This window comes from Pipistrellus hanaki (genome assembly GCF_964339955.1).
Source record: "Pipistrellus hanaki genome assembly, chromosome: 11".
Classification (NCBI taxonomy): domain Eukaryota; kingdom Metazoa; phylum Chordata; class Mammalia; order Chiroptera; family Vespertilionidae; genus Pipistrellus; species Pipistrellus hanaki.
Genome location: NC_140513.1, coordinates 6,281,401 through 6,301,749, shown reverse-complemented (window position 1 = coordinate 6,301,749; position 20,349 = coordinate 6,281,401). Strand labels below are relative to the sequence as shown.

Genomic DNA, 20,349 nt, shown 5'->3' with positions numbered 1-20,349 from the left:
CTAAAAGGCAGAAGATGAAACTCAGGCTGCCCCTCCTCCTCTTCCTCCTCACACACCAAAAACAGACAAAACCCAGTCTTCCAATGCTCCCTAGATCCGTGAAGGGGACAACATACAAAGTTGTGCAAGTCAGAAACCTTTGATATGTCTTGTTTCCCACACTTCCATATCTAACTCATTCCTAAGCCATGTGAATTTTTCTTAGATTTCCAGAATCTGTCCCTTTCTCTCAATCTCCACTGTGGCCCTGCCCACCTCTCGGTCTCTTTCCACTCCATTTTCTCTTCTCTTCTTTGTGCTCTGGCCGCACTGGCCTTTAGTTCCCTGACCACAACATGCTTCCTCCTGCCGCAGCATCCCTGCCCGGTGGTTCCTCTGCCAGGACCTTCCCCTCCACATGCCTCTGATATCATTTTCTCGGGGAATTTCTCCCTAACGCAACTCCCAGGCCGGACTCTTTATAAACAGCATTCCTTTCCTTTCGAGCACTTAGCTCAGTTTTTAAGCAAACCTTATTTGGTTTAACTTTTTAAATTTTCTGCCCATTTCCTTTACTAAACTGTAGAACTCATGACAGAGAGTCCACATATGGTTCCATGAACCACTCTATACTCAGCAAAGTGCCTGGTATATAGCAAACACTCAATAAATATTTATTGTATACAATAAGTGAAATGAGCCAGTTACAAAGTGCTAATACATTTGATAACTTCTTTTTCCCCACAAAACTATGAATTTTTAGGGGGAATAATGAGATTTCTCTTGTACATTTTAGACCCTAGAACTCCATAAATATTTGCTGAATGAAGGAATGACTGAGGAGTTAAGCCTTTGAGATTAAGCAGGATATCAAGAAGAATGAGAGAGGCGTTGCTGACTAAGGAAACAGCAAAAGCAGGCATGGTATTAGTGCCAAGAAGATGCCATTTAAAGAATGTGATATGTTAGGATGCATGGGAGTATAGCTGGGGGGTCAGAATGGGGGTTAGGCTGTATAATTTAGGTAAGTGATTCGCAATGATGACCCTAAGGAATATAAATTAGAAGCAGAAACCTACAAATGGGAGGAGAGTAGATAGAGATGGGTAGGCAGACAACAACAAAACAACAAAAAGGAAAGAAGGAAGGAAGGAAGGAAGGAAGGAAGGAAGGAAGGAAGGAAGGAAGGAAGGAAGGAAGGGAAGGAGGAAGGGAGATATAAAGAATTCTAATTGCAAAGTTGTCAGAAAGCATATAATATAAGGTCAAATATTCCTATATACTTTCATGGCAAAGCACAATTACTTGCATCATCGGGGAAGGCCAAATTATGCTACTGTTGCTGAACTATTACTAGTTTGGTTTGTAGTAGTAGCTGGTTATAGTTACAGTATTTAGCAGCAACAAAAATGAACATTTACTGAGCACTTGCCATGTATTTTCTTAATTTTATTTTCATAACTACACCCTATTAGGAAGTTTCTATTCTTATTTTACACACGAAAACTGGAGCACATGAGGCTGAAGGGATTCATCCAAAATCAGCCTGATAGGTAGGTATTAACACCAGAATTCAAATCCAGACTATGGCTTTGGATCCTCCACTCAACCACTATGCTATACGCTGACTAAGAAGGCAGAGGAAAATGTTAAAACATTTTAGAGCAGTGGTCGCCAACCAGTGGCCCGTGGACCACTGATGGTCTGTGAGGTCCGAAAGGTTGGTGACCGCTGTTTTAAAGGGCTTCTATGAAAAACTATTAAAATTAAGAAAGGCTGATACTAAAGGCGATAAACCCTCAACCATCTACAAAACCCATCGGTTTCCCAAGGACTCTAGATAGCTGAGCTACATTAGAATGAAGTGGATCTGTAGTGAGCTCCATTGCATGGTAAAACCATGTCTTTGCATATTCTAGAGCTGCACTTTCCAACATCTGGCTGCTGAGCACGTGAAATGTGGCCAGCCTGAATGGAGATGTGCTGTAAATAGCAAATAAACACGAGATGTCAAGCATGTGAAAAGATGCTCAACATCATCTCATTAGGAAGTTGCACATCAAAACAACAATGAGATACCACTGCACACTTATGAGAATAGCTAAAGTCCAAAACATTTACAAAACCAACTGCTGGTGAGGATGTGGAGCAAGAACTCCCATGCATTGTTGATGGAAATGCCAAATGGTGTAACTATTTTGGAAGACAGTTTGCAATTTCTTAAGAAAGCTAAACATAGGCTTTCCATACAATCCAGCAATTGCACTCCTAGGTATTGGCAAAATGAATGGGAAACTTATGTCCACACAAAAAATTGCACATGAAAATTTACAGCAGCTTTATTAATAACCAGAGGCCCAGTGCACCAAATTTGTGCATGGGTAGGGCCCCTAGGCCTGGCCAGCAATCAAGGCCAATTTGTGGGGTGACCAGTGGGACGATTGGGGGCCCCTGCTGGCACCTGCCCTGGCTGGCCTGGTGCTGCCCACTCGCTCTCCCCCTTCCCCCCTACTCCCAGGTCACCTCCCTCTGGGAGGCGATCGGGGGTGGGGGCCCCACTGGCACCCACCTTGGCTAGCCTGGGCCTGCAGGCTGGGGGCAGCTCCTAAGTTGAGCGTTTGCCCCCTGGTGGTCAGTGCACATTATAGTGACCAGTCATTCCACTGTTCGGTCGATTTGCATATTAGGCTTTTATTATATAGGATTCCCACAAACTGGAAGTAATCAAGCTGTCCTTCAATAGGTGAATAGGAAAACAAACACTGGTACATCCTTACAATGGAATATTACTCAGCAATATAAAAAATGAGCTATGAAGCCATGAAAAGACACAAAGGAACCTTGAAGTGCATATTACTTAGTGAAAGAAGCCAGTCTGAAAAAGCTACAAATTGTATGATTCTAACTAGCTGACATTCTAGAAAATGCAAAACTATAGGGGCAGTAAGAAAAAACGAGTGGTTGCCAGAGGTGAGGGGGGCTGGATAAAGAGATGGAGCACGGAGCATCACTAGGTCAGTGAAACCATTCTACATGATAAAATCTTACAGAGTGCACTCTAATGTCAACGACTGACTTTAGTTAATAATAACGTATCAATACTGGTTCATTGATTGTAACAAATGTATCACACTAATATAAAGTGTTAATAAAAAGGAAAGATGATAGGCAGGAAGTAGATATGTAGGAACGCTATACTTTCTGTGCAATTTTTCTGTAAACCTAAAACTACTTTAAAAAACAGTCTACTAAAAATGTTTTAAAATCTTATAGGTAACCAGCCTTCAAAATTACGTGAAAACAGAGCTTAAAGCAAGTTGATTCACATGAAGCCAACATATCACTGGCTACATAAATGTTAGTATGGAAAGACATTGACTTAAATTGGGTCAAAAAAGAAACCCCTCACAAAATTATTCATCATATCTACACCTAAAAGGCTGAACAGAGACACATTAGACTAGACTAGTGCAAAGAAGAACAAGGGGGAAAAGCTAATTGTACTGCAATAAAGAAAAAAAGGGGAGGGGGGCAGGCCACAATACAAAAATAAAATAGGGCTGTTTTATATTGAAAAAAGTATAACTCACAGTAAAGATATGAAATGCATGAATCTTTTTGTGCACTGACATATACAAAATGGAAACTGCTGAAATCTCAGGAGAAATTGACAGAAGCACACAACAAAGTAGAAACTTTAATCCATTTCTCTCACTCATCCACAGATGAAATAGTTAAAACATGCAAGAACATGATAGTAATTAAAGATGTTGATTTAATAAATATATATTGAATTCTGTAACCTAAACTAAACAAAATATTTCCAGAATCCATAAAATATTTATTAAAATTTACTGTGTATTAAAGTAAGCTGCAAAATATAACCAAACCTCTAAGCAGAAATTTTATATGCCACATTGATCAAAATTCAATAAACATGAATCTATATAACAAAGTCTAAATTTAAAAATTCTTCCAAATAGATAGTCTCCCCTAAAAAAAATCACTGTATCAAAATAAGTAGGATAATAAATACCACATTCCAATTTTGCTCAAGAGCTAACAAAGGAAGCCAAGAATTCCAGCTAAATTCTCCATTCCTTCCCTGCGGCCATTAACAGTTTACAAGGCAGAGACAAGGGAACCATGCTCTTAAATAAATGGTTTTCTCGATGAGCAAACTGAAATGCAAGTAGCAATATGGACCCCTGTGAATGGAGAGTCCCTCCAAAGGGCCAACCCACTGGGGAGATCAAATAAGGACCCATCCCAACACCTAAGTTCAAATAAGCTAGAAAGAAAACACTTGCACTACACTGATAAGAAATCCAATGAATTTACTTTATAGATTGTCTTATACCAAACACAACTGAGAAATCCATGTAAGAATTGTAAAACATTTCAAAAGATCATAGTTTCTTTAACTTCAATATAATTCTGTAATTCAAATTATAGTTATAGAGCAACTATTTAAAAATGTCAACACACTTGATATACTTCAGGAATATAAATTTTAATAAGATATACTCAATTTCAGAGGCTTACAACGAATACAAGAGATAGTTCCTATTTTTGGGGTTCAGAATTGCTAATTATATTGGCTGATTATACCTTTCCTTATTAATATCTGGTTTGCTTCATTTACTACTTTCTAATAGGAATATATTGAAATTTCCCAGTTTGACACTGGATCAGTTAATGCCTCTTTAAAACTTCCTTAAAATAGTTTAGACTATGTTGCTAGATACATACACAGTCAGAATTATTATATTATCTTGATGGGCTGCTCCTTTTTATTATGTAATCTACCAAAATTTCCCTATTGACATGTTTTTGCTTTAAATTCTACTGTTTGATGTCTTGCCACTGGTCCAAATTTAAGTAGGGGAGATAAGAAATTAAAGTAGGGGAGACCAATGCAGCAAAGCACTTTCAAGTTCAAACTATGATGTACAAGCATAGAGACTCTACATTCAAGTTCTACATCCTATATAATAAAGAGGTGATATGAAAATTGACCCTTATGCCCTCGCCCATTGGTCACAAGATAGCTGCCCCGATATTGCCACAAGATGGCTGCCACAAGATGGCTGGTAGGGGAGGGGAGTTGGGGGCAATCGGGCTGGCAGGGGAGCAGTCAGGTGTCAATCAGGTTGGTAGAGGAGTGTTTAGGGGGTGATCAGGCTGGCAGACAGAAGCATTTAGGGGCAATCAGGCAGGCAGGCAGGCAGGCGAGCAGTTGGGAGCCAGCAGTCCCAGATTGTGAGAGGGATGTGACTGTTGAACATCCCCAGAGGGGTCCCAGATTGGAAAGGGTGCAGGCTGGGTTGAGGGACACCAACCCCAGTGCAAGAATTTCATGCACTGGTTTTAAAAATAATAGTTTAATGAGGAATACAGTCTAGTGATTGAGAGATAAAACTGAGTCAACGACTGGCAACAAAGAAAACTAATTCAGACCAAAAGAAATAATGCAAAAACCTTGGCACTGAACAGACCAGGAATCAAATCCTGACTCTGCCATCTCCCACTGGTGTAACCTGCAGCAAGTAACAATTCTCCTATGCAGAATGAGAGTCATAATGCTCACCTCACAGGGAGCTAGGAGAATTCAGTGAGAAATCAGGTACGAAACACCCAGCATGGTCCCAACTCACGGTAGGCACTTAATAAACATTAGTTCCCTCCCACTAACTCCCACGCTACTTTTATCAGCAAGCCTCATAAAAGGGTTTGTAATTGCAACATGCATTTTCCTCATGTCTGGATTCACAAACTTATCGGTGTATTTACAAGTAGATTCTGAGATAAGCCTGAGATACACAAGTCCAAGATCTGGTGAGCAACCTGACCCGCATTAGGGTGGGCGCCTGGTTCCCGGGCCAGTGCCTAGAAACACGGGGCCCGAATGCAGTTTGGGTGGCCGGGAGACAGCCAGGCACTAGAGCAGCCAAAAAAAGAGGAAGGATTACTTGAGCTTCGGCTCCCGTCCTTCGCTTGTGTACTGCCAGCAGATGAGGCCGATCAGGTCCTGCACCCTGGCGCTGGCCATGGTCACCACGGTCATTGGCAGCAGTCTGTCCTGGCTCGAGTGTAAGGGGAGGTAGACATCGATCTTCTTGGTGGCTGTTGTGCCTACATGACCCTGCGGACAGAACACATGCATGAGGGTAAGGCATACACTTCCGGTCATGCAGACCCTACTGGGCCTCCACTACTGCTCTCCAGGCCTGAGCAGCACAGCCATCTCGGATCCTTCTTGCATAGACCTGCTTATGAGCCTGGAAAGGTCCCCCAAGTGGAAACACTGACTAGTTTTAAGGTTTTTTTTCTTTAATATTCATTTTCTAACCGTCTAATTGGTCCAATTTTTGCCAGCAGTAAGATAAAGGAGTAGTACAATTAAAACCAACAAATCAGAGTGGTGAGCAGATCTGCTGGTTAGTGGCAGGAGACTTGCTTTGCTACTTATTCATTGTGACCTTGGAAAAGTCACAATGAGACCTTGGCATCAGCTGCCCTCCCTGAAAATTGCGGTCTTACTCCTTGAGACCTTGGGAAAAGCTACATGGGAAGCTGCCACACTTTCTGGGGAAGCTTTTAAGCCTGCAGCACTGCATCAAAGGGCTTTCCTTCTCAGAGACTATGGGAGGCTAATTCTATGATGTAGTGTACTTCAGTCATATGCTATGAAGTTCAAGGGTCCCTAGGCTTCCGTTTTTGCTCTAACCATCACACCACACTGCCAGTCCCTCCCAAACACCTATTCCTTCTCCTTCCCAAACCTCTCACTCCCCTTTGGAACTCCAGCACTAATTGGACATTCCCCCCATCTCTGGCCAGTGTGGCTCAATTGGTGGAAGGCTCAGATGATATGACATCTCCTCAGAGAAACCTTTACTGAAAATTCTATAGAAAGAAGCCACCCTGCCAGTGTGGCTCAGTGGTTGAGCATCAACCCCTGAACCAAGAGGTCAGTGGTTCTACTCCCGGACAGGATACAAGCCCAGGTTTCAGGCTCAATCCCCAGTAGGGGGGCATGCAAGAGGCAGCCAATTGATGTTTCTATCTTTCTCTCCTTCTCTAAAAATCAATAGGGGGGAAAATATTATAAAAAAAGAAGCCCTGACCAAAGTTATTCTCACATATATCCTGTTCATTTTCTTCATAGCATTAATAACTTTACATTATGTATTTGTTCATGTATATTCTTAGTGTACGCCTTCTCCACTAGCCTCTGAGCTCCATGAGGGCAGCTATAATAATGCCTGCTTTGTTTACTGCTCTATACACAATGGCTAGCACTGTGCTTACATAAAAGATTCTCCCCCCAAAAATCTGTTGAGCTGCAAAATGAATGCATAAATAACTTCAATGACTACCAAGATACAAGACAGAAACTCAATAAAAGCTAGTTTGCTCCATCCATCCCTCTTGCCTTTCCTCCACAGGTCTGTTTCCTGGAGGTAGATGGAGAATGGAGGTACCTGAGCAACCACATGGTTCCAGCTTTAACATTATAATTGTATCATTCCAAGGCAGAAAAAAAATAGATCAGAACTAAGGTAAGGAAATACATAAAATCTGTTTTAAAACATTTGAAGAGAAATTCCACATCTCTTATGACCCAGCATCTAATATTAGAACCATTGATATTTTTTTTTAATGAATCTTGTCTCTATGTTATAAAGCAAATAATAAAAAAGCAATTCTCTTACATAATGCATGCTCTCTCGTGCTCTCTTATGCGTACATACACATGCATATACTCACATCCATGCATGTTTTTCAGCCTGAAATAATTCCAATGACTAGCAAAGACATCTCTAAACAGCAAGCGTTTGGCCTTGTTAGGCAATTAAAGGGTTAAAATTAAAATAAGGGCAAGCTTTCTGGAGTTTCTGGTTTGTCACCCCCTTATCACTCTTCTCAACCTCCTTTTACACCCCACTAGTTCTTGTACTTGCTTTTCCTTCTTATTTTTTTTTATTCCTTCTCCTTCCTCTGAAGAACTAGAGCTGAGGGACTATCGGAATAACAGTATCTCAAATTAGGAAGGTTCAATGAGATGACCGATGTAAATGTGCTTCACGAACTGTAGAGTACTTTGGAAATGCAGAGCAGTATGCTAGAAAGGGCTTAAGTTTTAAAATCAGACCCATTTCTATTACTCAAGGTTACATGAGACCAAAGATGGATGCTATAGGAGCCCTAATAATACGTTATTATTATAACAAGAACTGATATTTATAGCTGTTAAATAAATTCTGCAAAATTTATTAAATCTTAAATAAACTCTCACAATCACTCTAAGAGGTAGGGTTCTATCATTACCCTCATATTACAGATGAGAAAGCTAAGGTGATTAAGGCTACTGGCATCTACTCAAGATCCCATAACCAAGGTGGAGGAGGCGAAATTTAAGCCCAGGTCTGTTTGACTCCAAAGTCCCTGCTTCCAACACCAATGCCTTCTTTCCCAACAGTCATCCTAATGAAATCATTCCCACTTTCAAAGGTTTGAAAATCATCTCCTCGCCTCTGCTCACAATGAACCGGAAGTGCTGCCTAAAGCAGCCTCCTACAGGGGTGGGGTGAGGGGTGGGGTGGGGAGAGAGCTAGCTCTGAGGGGCCAGCCAAGAAGTGTTCTGGGATTAAGACTCAGAAAACGTCTCTATTTTAAGTTGACTAAGGGCACTATTGTTAAGGAATGATACTCCTATGAATCCCTTTATCCTCTTTATCTCACTGTGAAATAGCAAGTGTGGGGGAAACTATGAGAATAAATATGGTGGATGCTTATTAAATGAAAAAAGTGCTTTATCTTTTTAAGTCTCCTAATTCCATCTGGAGGCACTGACGCCGGGAACGAGTATCTTGCACAAACACTGAAATTACATATTTTTTAATAAGGAGCCTCGTCTGAAAAACTCAAGGCGGTGGCAGTTAGCTCTGTCTAACAGTCCCTGTGTTGCAACATTTAGAGGGAATCATCTAAAATATAAAACAATCCATCAACATAATAGAAAGTAATTAACTTATTAAAAAAGAATAAGGTGACCAAAGGATTAAAAGTATTCATCACACATCAAGGCAAGCCATATTTCAAAGACCCAACATCTTACTATTAAAAAGCAACTAGCAATCACAGTTTCACTGCATGGCAATTTATGTTTCCACAACATGGAACTAGGGAAATGGAGGTATAATTAGAGCATAAGGGGTCAACACAGAGATAGGGAAAACTGGTTTAGCACCATCTTTCTCAGTCACTCATGCATTCAACAAACACCCACCGAAACGCCATGTGGGGCTCTGAAGACAAAAATCAAGCGAGACGCAATGCAGATCCTCATCAGATTCACTGTATCCTGGAGGTCTGCGTGTACAACGTAATAAAAAGCTTCAGGGTCTGTCATGTGAGCTCAGAAGCAACCAAGACCAATGGGGGCCTCCCTCCTAGATAAAAAAATGTGCCCTTCCATCTAATAGAACCACCAACCAAGGAAAAGATGCTTACTGTACTTAAACACCAACTACCAAATACACAAAAAGTGAATCGAGGTCCTCTGAGACATGGGATCATAAGTGATTTTAATTTTCTGCTTTATATTTTCTGCATTTTATATAATGAGCATGCATTATTTTTATAATCAGAGACAAAATAGTAAATATTATAATTATGAACAGAAGAGGCGATAAAAAGAACTACCACAGAGGGCCTGAGAGTGTTGAGAGAGGATCCGTTGTGAAAGGGAGCCTACGTTAAGGCCTCCAGCATGATTTATTAAAAACACACCAGGTGCCAGGTGTGGTGACAGGCTGTTGAAAAAAATGTTTTAAAATGTAATTCAGACACCTTCCTGTGGCAGGCTAAGTGATTTTTATCAAAGAAAATAAAAAGTAATAAACCCGCAAAGAGCTGACAAACTCGGATTTGAACAACTCTCTCCAGGAGCAGCCCCTAATCAGGGAATGCCCCAAATTCAGGTTTTGAAACAAAAAAGTTTGTATTCCCTGTAGCAAAACTATTCCTCAACACAAATGCAATTCCTGAAGATCAGCTAGACTCCAGAGTTATGTCACACGGCCTCTCCATGACTTGATGGCTCTGCAAATGCAGCCAAATCTCAAACTCTCCATGTCCAAGACCTATTTTCTTCTTCATCCCTTGTCTCTCATTCAATATTCCATCTCAGTGAAGGCTTTCACCACCTACTCTGGTCTCAATCTAGGAAATTTAACTCCTCTGTCCCATCTACATCCAAATGCCTCGGAGACATCTCTCAAATCTTTCTCCTCGCGGCACCGCCCTAGTTCATTGCTAGAGTATATTGAATGGAAGTTAAGAGTACAGATTTGGGGTTGGCCAGATCCAGGTTTGAACCCAGACTCTGCCACTTGTTTAGCTGCCAGACCTTAGATGTTGGGTAACTAGCTACACCTCTCAGAACTCCCATTCCCTTGCTTGGAAAGTAATTAAGATGTATAGAAAATGCCTGGTACATAGTCAGTGATTTTTCAAAAAGTGCATACATATCAATAGAAGGATCAATATTCTTTTAACGCGTGATTTTAAACATCTGCATTATATTACAGCATGTAGTGATACTATCAACATACTCCCTGGTTGTTACACTGTTTCTGGTATTTCACTATCATGAATAACAGTCTCCTAAATATTCTTATGTAAATGTATATGCACATTTTCCTAGAAGTAGATTATTGAGTCAAAGAGTATGAATGCTTTATGGCTTATAACATATACTGTAAAAGCTTACTCTTTTTAAAAAATATTTTATATTATTATTTTTAATTTCTTTATTGATTAAGGTATTACATATGTGTCCGTATTCCATTACCACTTAACTCCTCCCCCATTCATGCCCTTACCCCCCTGTTGTCTGTGTCCATTGATTAGGCCTATATGCATGCATATAAATTCTTTGGTTGATCTCCCCGCTTTACCCCCACCATTCCCTACCTTCCCTGAAGTTTGACGTTCTGATAGAAGTTTACTCTTTTGAAAAGTGTCTTTATGTTAATCATGAAATGTTGATGTTATGAATCATACATCATTGAATTAATTAGTCCATAAGCCCTGGCTGGGTGGCATACCCCACCCAGCATCGTCCCATACACCAAAGGTCAGTGGGTTCCATCCCCAGTCAGGGTGAGTACGGGAGGTAACCAATTAGTGCTTCCCTTCCATCTGATCTTCCTCCCTTCCTCCCTCTCTCCCTTTCCCTTTCTCTCTCTTCCTCCCTCTCTCCTTCCCTGCCTTTCTCCCTTCCTCTCTCTCTAAAATCAGTAAAAACATATTTTCAGGTGAGGACTAAAAATTAATTAATTAAAAAGTCATAAAATGTAAAAACCTTAACAATTTAAATAACTTCTGATAGATAGAATGTGAATAGGTACAGAATTGCAATATATAGAATTTTAACATGATGAGTTATTACAGCTATACTAGATTTTCTCCTATTTGATCCCATTAATTAAAATATTCACTTTGCTGCTTATCATAAAGTTAATTTTAAAATTATGTACCTGCTAGTTTCCAAAATAGGGGAAGTAGGAAGAATAGATGGTATTCAGTTCAAAATAATCTTGGATTAAGAAACATTCACATTAAGGGAGGTAGCTAAATTAAGTCTTAAGGAGAGAAGGTTCAGTTAGCGGTGCTACTTAGCATACAGGTTTGTCGGTAATAAATTGAGTATCAGATCTCAAAACTGTTGCTAAGTGTTCAATTTCTCTGTCGAGGGGAAGAAACAGAAAGGACAGACAGCTTGGCTTCTGCAATTAAAGAGACAAAAAGCAGGCGGCATTATTTCATTAGTCACAACTGCACAAGCAGATCATTATATGTAATTTTAATGCAGGAATAAATAAATCAGTGTATCCAGACAATGTAACGGTGCAAATTGATAAGAGGGTTATTTGTAGCCTTCAGAAGTTAAAACTCTCTTAAAGGAATGGCTACAGTTCCATCCTGACAGTACCTTTCCGCCCCGGCTCCCTCAACAGGGCTTGTCTTCTACCAATCGCCTTGTCCTCAATGACAGATTGGTACAGGTGTCTCAAATTATCATTACTCCGATGATAAATAAGGGATTTCATTTGATTAAAGTGATTCCAAACAAAAGCTGGCCTGAATCTGGTCGGAGCCAGGTTTAACAGACGGAAGTAAAGATGGCCTAGATGAGGTGGAAAAGAAAACCCAGACACCAGGCTGCAGCAGGCTGCTCTCAGTAAGCGCCACCTCTGTGGGTGTGGAGAAAAATCTCACTCTTTTACATTCAAAATGGCAGCTCTAAACTTATGAATAGATGTTGAGTGAAATTCCATGACAAATCCATTCAGAGCTAGGATATCCTTAGTGCTATCTTACCCCTCAATAAATCTGGAATGCTTAAAGGCTATTAAATTAACATTTCCCTGATCTGGCACCTGTAGTCAAGTTAATTTGTCAAAAACATTTCTACAGTTTGTCACTGGACACAGTATTTTCTGACAAGGTAAGTTTAAAATAAAATTGACAAAAATCTCATTAACTTCTTCTGAATCACCAACCTTGGTTCCATTAAGCTTTTATTATTAAGAATGTCAACTGTCACTCTTCCTTTCACAAGGTCAAGTTCTGCTCTGGGTACCCCCAGGATCCTTACTGCATTGATAGGAGCCAGGGAGGAGTGCAGTGTGGCATTGAATGAATAAGTTGTGGAACCAGAAACACCTGGGTTCCGTTCTCGGCAGTGCCACTTACTGTGTGTCCTTGAACAATTTTATTCAACCTCTGAGTTACTATTTCCTTATAAAAGTACCTCCTTAGGGAGGTGTTTTTTTTTTTTTTTTTTTTTTTTTAAGAATTCAATGAGATTATGCATGGAAAGCACTTTTATCACTAGTCCACAGTAAATATTCAAGAAATGTTGGATGTTTGATAGGCTTCCTCTTTCCCTGCTTATTTACATTCGTAGACTTTAAAAAAAAAAAAATCCTTATTGTCATTATAGACTTTGGAAGCTGCAAGGAATTTTAAGGGTCATCCTCTTTAAAACATTTCCCCAACTGGCTGCCCAAAAAACCTTCCTAGAGCAGCGGTCACCAACCAGTGGTCCCACTGGTGGTCCGTGAGGTCCGAAAGGTTGGCGACCACTGTTCCTAGAGCATCTTCACTGATGAGGTAGGTCCCCGCCACCTTCTGAAGCAAACCCACTGCTTCCGTCTTCAGTAAAACAGTTCTGACGGCTAACACGCATTTCTCCCTATTTTATATACACTCTCTCGGCAGATTTTATCCACTGATCTTAGTTAGTTTTAGCCCTCAGAAAACTGGAACTAATCTACCTCCACTTCCACAGACATCCCTTCATGTAGACGAGGACCTCAAAGAAGTAACTCAGTTACTAAGATCATTAAGTGAGCCAGACTATACTCCTTCTGAGAGTACAACACAGCATAGACAATGTCATTTCCGTTAGTCCTTCGTACACTGATGATTTTTGTAATTTTTCTTTCTCGAACATCTACGGTAAATGTAAATCTATAGTCCTGGACCCAAAACAGGAAAAGGAGTTGTGGCTCTTGGGAACAGGTTTTCTCTACTTGAAATAAATCCTCCACATTCTGACACTCTGACAATCCTCTTCCACTTTGGGACAAAATAAAATGCCTAGAGCTATTGGTTTAAGCAGGCTAACTGTTATCAAATGAAGTCTGAATAACAGTCTCAAATAATATTTTGTTGCAAGATATCAACTGAAAAAAAAAACACCTAGTAATCATTCATGTTCAAATATAAGAAAGAAATTTTACAAAAGGGGTGGGTGGCTGAAGGAAAAGAAATGAAAGCTGCCCATGCTGTCAGTTTGCACATCGTGGGTTATGCGTACCTCTTTGCAGTCCACAGAGCTGGTCTGGACCCTGGTCCTGCCAGCCTGTAGCTGAGTGTCCTTTGGCAAAGCCCATAACCTCTCTGAAAGTCAATTTCCTCAGCCATAAATAGAAATGAGACCATCACTTCAAAAGAATGACAGGACGTACAAAGTAAAAATAAGCATTTAAAATGCTCGGCAATCTGCAAACTGTTCTACAAATGTCAATTATTTCTTGTTGTTATCGTTACTTAAGCTGTTGCTCAGGCAGGGCAGATCCTTGGACAAAATGTCCCTTCAGGCATCCATGACTTGAGAAGTGGAAATAATAGGGGCAGGTCTATCTCAATCATGAAGAGAAAAGGGCCATAGCATTGTCTCTGGCCCAGCTCAGGATGCTTACAGCAGGTACCTGGAGGTGCTTCACACAAGTACAACCCAGCCATCTTCAAGCATAATAGAAGCTAAGTGTCCGTTTTGAATTTTCATAGCCATTGTGGGATTCTTTAGATCATTAATGGAACACAGCACTTTGCATTTAATTATACAAACAATGAATTCTATAATGATGATAATATCAGGGAAAGGTAATTTGCATGAACTAAGCCCCATCACCTAGGGTAACTATAGGGACCTCTTCATTATTAAATCATTTATATAATAAAATCAATATGCTTTAAAAGTAAAAATAGGTTTTTTAGAACCATAAAGAAGAATTACATGTTTTAAACGCTATCAATTATTGTAATATAATGAGACTTTTTAAGATTTAACATCAACTTTTAAAATTAAAACTCAATGGAGACTGTATACTTGGCTCCATTACTAGATGATGTATCTATAGAAAAGGTTACAGTACAGCCATTATCACCCTCCTAAATTACATGGAAAATTTGGTATTATCCTCCAACTACCCCAAGGACAATTTAATTCCAGAGATAGTGAAGTATTTTAAGAACATAAAATTGTATAAATATTGAAGGAAATAATTCAGGTGCATATATTCATTTCTTGCAGGGTTTTAGTTGATTAAATATGATAAAGATTTTAAATGTGAATATACAACTTAAAATGTTTTCTAGGTACTTTGTTTTAAACAGTTTTTTAAAACCCACAAACTTCTATACAGTAGGTTCATTACTGTTTTATCACTTTAAGAATCAATGTTCCTTAATGATATAATTCAAAAATTTTACTGAATCATTCTTTAGTAAGTCATAAAAACTTCTTAAAATTCATTTTTCATGCACATTTAGCTTATCCAAAGTTAGAATTTAATTAGATAGCCTTGGTGCAAATAGGCTTACTACTTTCTTTGCTCAATCAGCGTATGTCTCTACAGTAATTATAATTAATTCAAGTCCCTGATGCACCTCCTAGCAAACAATGTAAAAACATCAGACAAAATGGAAATAAATAGCTTTACATTTCTCCAATTATGACATTCACTTTCATCCTCAAAACGCACATGTACAATAACTGGGTCAGGTGTTATTCTGAACAGGAAAAGGCAAATAAACTACACCTCTGGTGACAGAGAAAGATGCTTGTCTGCGATAGAAAATAAAAAATTTCCACACGGCGAAAAACAATACAACTGCAAAGGACCCACTGAGAAAGTTTGCATTTAACAGTTTGCAGATGCTGTTGAAATATAAAGGGCAACAAGGTAAAGAAGAACTAAATTCGTATTTATCCAGAACAATAGTTCCTACTGGGTAGAATGACTTCTGGTTATATGCAAAATTTACAATTGAGAAGCAGTTCAAAAAGTCTGACTATCAGGCCTTTATCCTACATGCCTCCCAGATACAATAAAATTTAAAAAAGAAAAAAAAAGGAGTAAGTGGCAGAAAACTTTATTTTTAAAACTGAGAGGAAAACAGGATCCCCTGGATAACACTGTCAGTACTGAGTACTTTAAAAAATAAAAAGCTCTCTCTGTGTCACACTGTTCAATGAGGTCATCAGCCCGCCATACAAAGGAAAGCAGCGGCTCCAGAGCTGCCAGCCGGCAGGAGAGGCCAGCAGCCCTTTGTGTTCCCACGGACACTCCCTCTGAAGCTGGCGGATCACAACTGCTGGCTGACAATTCACTGGGCACCATCAGGGTCCAAGTGCCTTTCGGTACATGATCTAATTCAGTGTGCCCAACAGTCCTGTGAGGGCTGCTCACTCCCTTTAAAGCTGAGAAAAGTTCTCAGTAAGTAGGCTCTGTTCCAATTCCCTCAACTAGGGAGGGACCAAGATTCTAACCCAGGTCTGATCAACTCCAAGCCCCACCCTGCCAGTGAATCCAGTCTTGGGAAGAGCTCAGTATTTAGGAAAGGTCACGTTACAGCTCCTGTGTCAGACCCGGGAGACCTGGTCTGAAGAATCTAAGTTTCAGCGCTCCTCTCCTGCAGCCTCGCCTGCCACACGCACTTCAGCGATGCAGGGGCTGCTGGCACTGAGGCGGGCATTGGCACAACCGCTTCCGGTTGCCTTGTGTACAGGCAGAAGGCAGAAACTGTTTCAGATGTCCCTGGTCTTGGGCATATAGAAGGGGCTCACAAACCTCACAATGTTTCCGTGTAAAAACGCAAGGAAACAGCAGCTCCGTGAAGAGTAGGCAGGACCCTCTGCTTCAGTTTTCCAAAAGCAGTGGTCAAGCACCAAGGCACGGGCCTCAGAGAATCCCAGCTGTTGGAGTAAGAGTCTTACCGGTGATGGTGAGGTGTATCTGTTACTAAATGTGGCTGCCCAGGTGGCAGTACCCAAATGTGCTTTGGTAACGACAAAGGAGGAAAATAATAATGTGGTCCTTGGAGAGACAGGCAAGCAGCATAAGACATCAGCGTGGCATCAAGCCCCAACAAAGCAAAGCGTCTGAGTTAGACAAAGGCCCATCGCAGGTGGCAGCCCTCTGCCAAGCAGGCAGCGTGAGAAACCGACAGGCCACTCAGGTACCAGGGCCTCCTGGGCTGCTCCTCAGCCCCCTGGCGTTATTTCCCTCCTGTTCATCCCGAGTCTTAGTCCAATCTCCTCTGGGGTCCTAACTCAACCAGACACAGGGAGAATCGGGATTTTATCTTATTAAAATAGATATGGCTAATTTGTCTTTTCAAATTCATTTTAAATTAAATTGGATTTCCTCGGAAGGCTGCTAGGTCAGTTCCCCTGCTGCGAATGCAGGACAAAGGTTAATTGCACGCCCTTCACCAGCTCTTCTGCTCTCCTGGGCAGGCTGATAACCTGCCCTGGAGAGGTGGGAAGGCTCTGGTTTATTGGGAGATAATGTTGCCATTAGAGCCATTTACCATTATGCCAAGAAACATTTTATTTTTTAACTAAATAACAAGCTATGATAGCAATAACAAGAATGAAACGCAACGATGTTACCAGCTGATGGTTAGTTTTTCTAAAACAAAGAATAAGTACTTAACCTCCTTGCCTCCCTAAAAGGCCCCCATAGAAACAAAAGCACACACCTTTCTGGAGCAAACCGTTTTCTGGCTCCAGTGTAAAAGTCTATTAACATTTTCACTTAATTTATCTCATTTAAACTGTCTACGTTCATGAAAATTTAACCCAGTAATTCCCTGTTATACAAAGCATAACAAAGTATGAATATTTAAATACAATGTAAATAAAACACTTTATCAATTATATTTTTGTACTCTAAATTAGTGACTTCACTTAGCATGCCTGCCTTGCACAGCACCACACTATTTTTCAATTAAAGGTCCAGATGTTTCAAAGGCTCCAGTAGGCAACGGCAGTTATGAGAAATGCTTTATCTGCATTGTAATCATCACCACCACATCAGCTCCGGGCTGCATTAACATACTCATGTTTTATTCCAGCTCCCCTTCTCACAGAGCAGGTAATTATACCACACGGCAGAGAAACACAATCCTAAGAGCTGGACAATTTCCTTATAAGCGCCCACCTGACCAACGCATTTTCCATCCATGATCTTCAATTTCGGGGGAATTGCTTAGTGAGAGCATTGACTATTCAGAATAATTTTTTAAACAAAAAGAGTGAATCACAGACATTATCAATTTAGCTTCAAATATTATCAAAATACAAGATGGCCCGCACGTACACACACTTTTGTATACTGAAAATCAGCTACAAAAAGACTCCATTCAAAATCTTAGGTTACTCTTTTTGAAACTAATAGTAAAAACCATTATCATTTGTTACAGTCTTCGCTAGTTCTTCTCATTTTTGATGCCAGTGTCGTCTCTTGAACAAGGCAATTCTATCTTTATTCTTACCATCCAAAAATGACAATTCACCTGGGATGAGAATGAGCAAGTGTAGCAATTATCCCTGTGCCCACTCAATAAAAAGTAATAAGGGCAGAACAAAATGCAATGCTGACAGCTGCAACAAAAACGTTATTGCATTTATTATTTAGTTAATTAAATGGCTCCCCTACCCAAAAATGGAAAATCAGAACCTATGTTATAATGGTACTGTAATGCTTAGTAACCATAGTATAATTTCATGAGAAAATACATTGTTAAGAGAAAATGTAACAAAATTAACTTTAACATCATTTTAGGAATTATTCTACAAACCTTTTTATATTCTGAAATATCCTAAGAGGCGGTATCTTTTTTAATGAAAATGCTATTCAAAAGATAAATGCCTTTACAAATAAATATTAAAAACCTCAGAAAGGTCAAATCCTGGCAGGTTACACTTGAGCATCTGAAGCAGACAGCTTCCGTTCCTTCCTAAAAAAAACCTTAGGTGGAACATTTTTAATACATCACCATGTCACTTGTTAATGTGCCCCAATCTATTAACCACATGGCAAACTAACAGGGATTTTTAAAATATGGGTTTTATGGCTTTGTGCTGGTGATTAATTAAATAAATAGCCGCCGTTTCACAAATCATTCCTCTAATTAGTCTAAAACAGACACTTTGCAGTCACTGATGTTACCGCCAGCTGAAGCTCACAGAAGGGCAGGAGTGGTGCGGCACGGCCACGTCTCTGCACTCTGGAGCCCACTGTCGCCAGCTCCGCGCTGGCACCCACCCTGCCACCCAGAGGCGGAGGTGCCATCTTCACAGGTGCTGCAGTCAGCTGGAATCTGATTCCAGCTGCTCGGAAAAGATGTTCTCCGTAATGACTCTCCCTCACCCTGAAGGAAACAATGGAACAACAAAGGAATAAAGGACAAGCTCCAGCTGCAAACAGGAGGTTTCCCCAGCACAGTTCACAGAGTGAAGAGAAGCTGATTTGAGTTATCTAGGTTAGGAATAAGTAGGGTACTGGGTCAATCAGGACATTATCATTAGCTTTACCTTGAATTCACATATTAAGCAATTACTTCCAAATCTTATTATTCAAAAGGCTCCATTCAAAATTTGAGGTCACTCTTCTTGAAACTAATAGGAAATAAATCTAACTGTTTTTGGTACATTATTTTTAACATATGGCAATTCTTCTAAAAGCAAATTAAACTGAGAAAATCGTTAGTGCTAGAAAAAAAATCAAATGGGAATATTACAAGAATTCAATTTCTTTCAAGAAATACATTAAACAGTTTCCTAATCTTGGCATTGAAACTTCATTAAGAATGTTTAGGAAAAGGAAAAGGAAAAAAGAAGAGAAGAGAGAAAGAAAAGAAAAGAAAGAGCCTGATGAGCGTGGCTCAGTGGTAGACCTATGAGTCAGGAGGCCACTGTTCAATTCTTGGTCAAGATGCATGCCTGGGTTGGGGCGCACAGGAGGCAGTCAATCAATGATTATCTTTCATCATTGATGCTTCTCTCTCTCTCCCTTCATTTCTGAAATCAATAAAAATAAATTTTAAAAAAAAGGAAAGGGAAAGAGGTTGACAGTAAAGGGGGTATGGCGGAAGGAAGGAAAGAAAGACGGGGAGGAAGAAAAAGAGGAAGAAAAAGGGGAAAGGAAAGAGCCAAAGAAATGAAAGTGGGAAAAGAAAGGGAAAAAACCCCAGTAGAATAACACACCAAAGTATTCTACAGATTATTCTGTAGAAACACTATTCTTATTTCCTTTCTATGAGAACCTAATAATTGGAAAAGGAAATAAGGGGCAGAAAAGACCTGGACCCCAAAGCAAGATAAAGGGTCTTGTACAATTCCATTTAGCCTCAGTTTCCTTCCATCCTGTGAAGGATTTTAGCTCCTACTCTGATTATAGGGACACTGAGGTAAAGTGGGTAAAGCACCTAGCACATTCCCTGTAACGACAATGCTCAGGAAATGGTGGGCCATGTAAAACGGGTTGAAAGCAGAACCTAGTTTATCTATTTTCACTCTACAGTTTTTGAAAGAGTCAAGGTCATAGCCCAATGTGGCTCAGTAGTTGAATGTTGACCCATGTACCAAGAGGTCACTGGTTCAATTCCCATTTTTAGTAGTTTCTTTAAAAATTAAAAATAGAATTACCAAATGATCCAGTAATTCTTCTTCTGGGTATATATCCAAAAGAATGGAAAGCAGGGTTTTGAAGAGGTATT

General features: G+C 40.0%; 1 protein-coding gene across 12 annotated transcripts in view; it reads right to left on the bottom strand.

Moving 5' to 3' along the window:
• The window catches only part of MAPKAP1 (MAPK associated protein 1), a 179,575-nt gene that overhangs the window by 105,655 nt on the left and 53,571 nt on the right, over window positions 1–20,349 (bottom strand). For all 12 annotated transcript variants that reach the window (XM_084898376.1, XM_084898375.1, XM_084898377.1 and 9 more), the window contains one exon: window positions 5,952–6,124. In XM_084898376.1, the coding sequence (XP_084754502.1) occupies window positions 5,952–6,124 (173 nt within the window). The remainder of the gene's footprint in view (window positions 1–5,951; window positions 6,125–20,349) is intronic.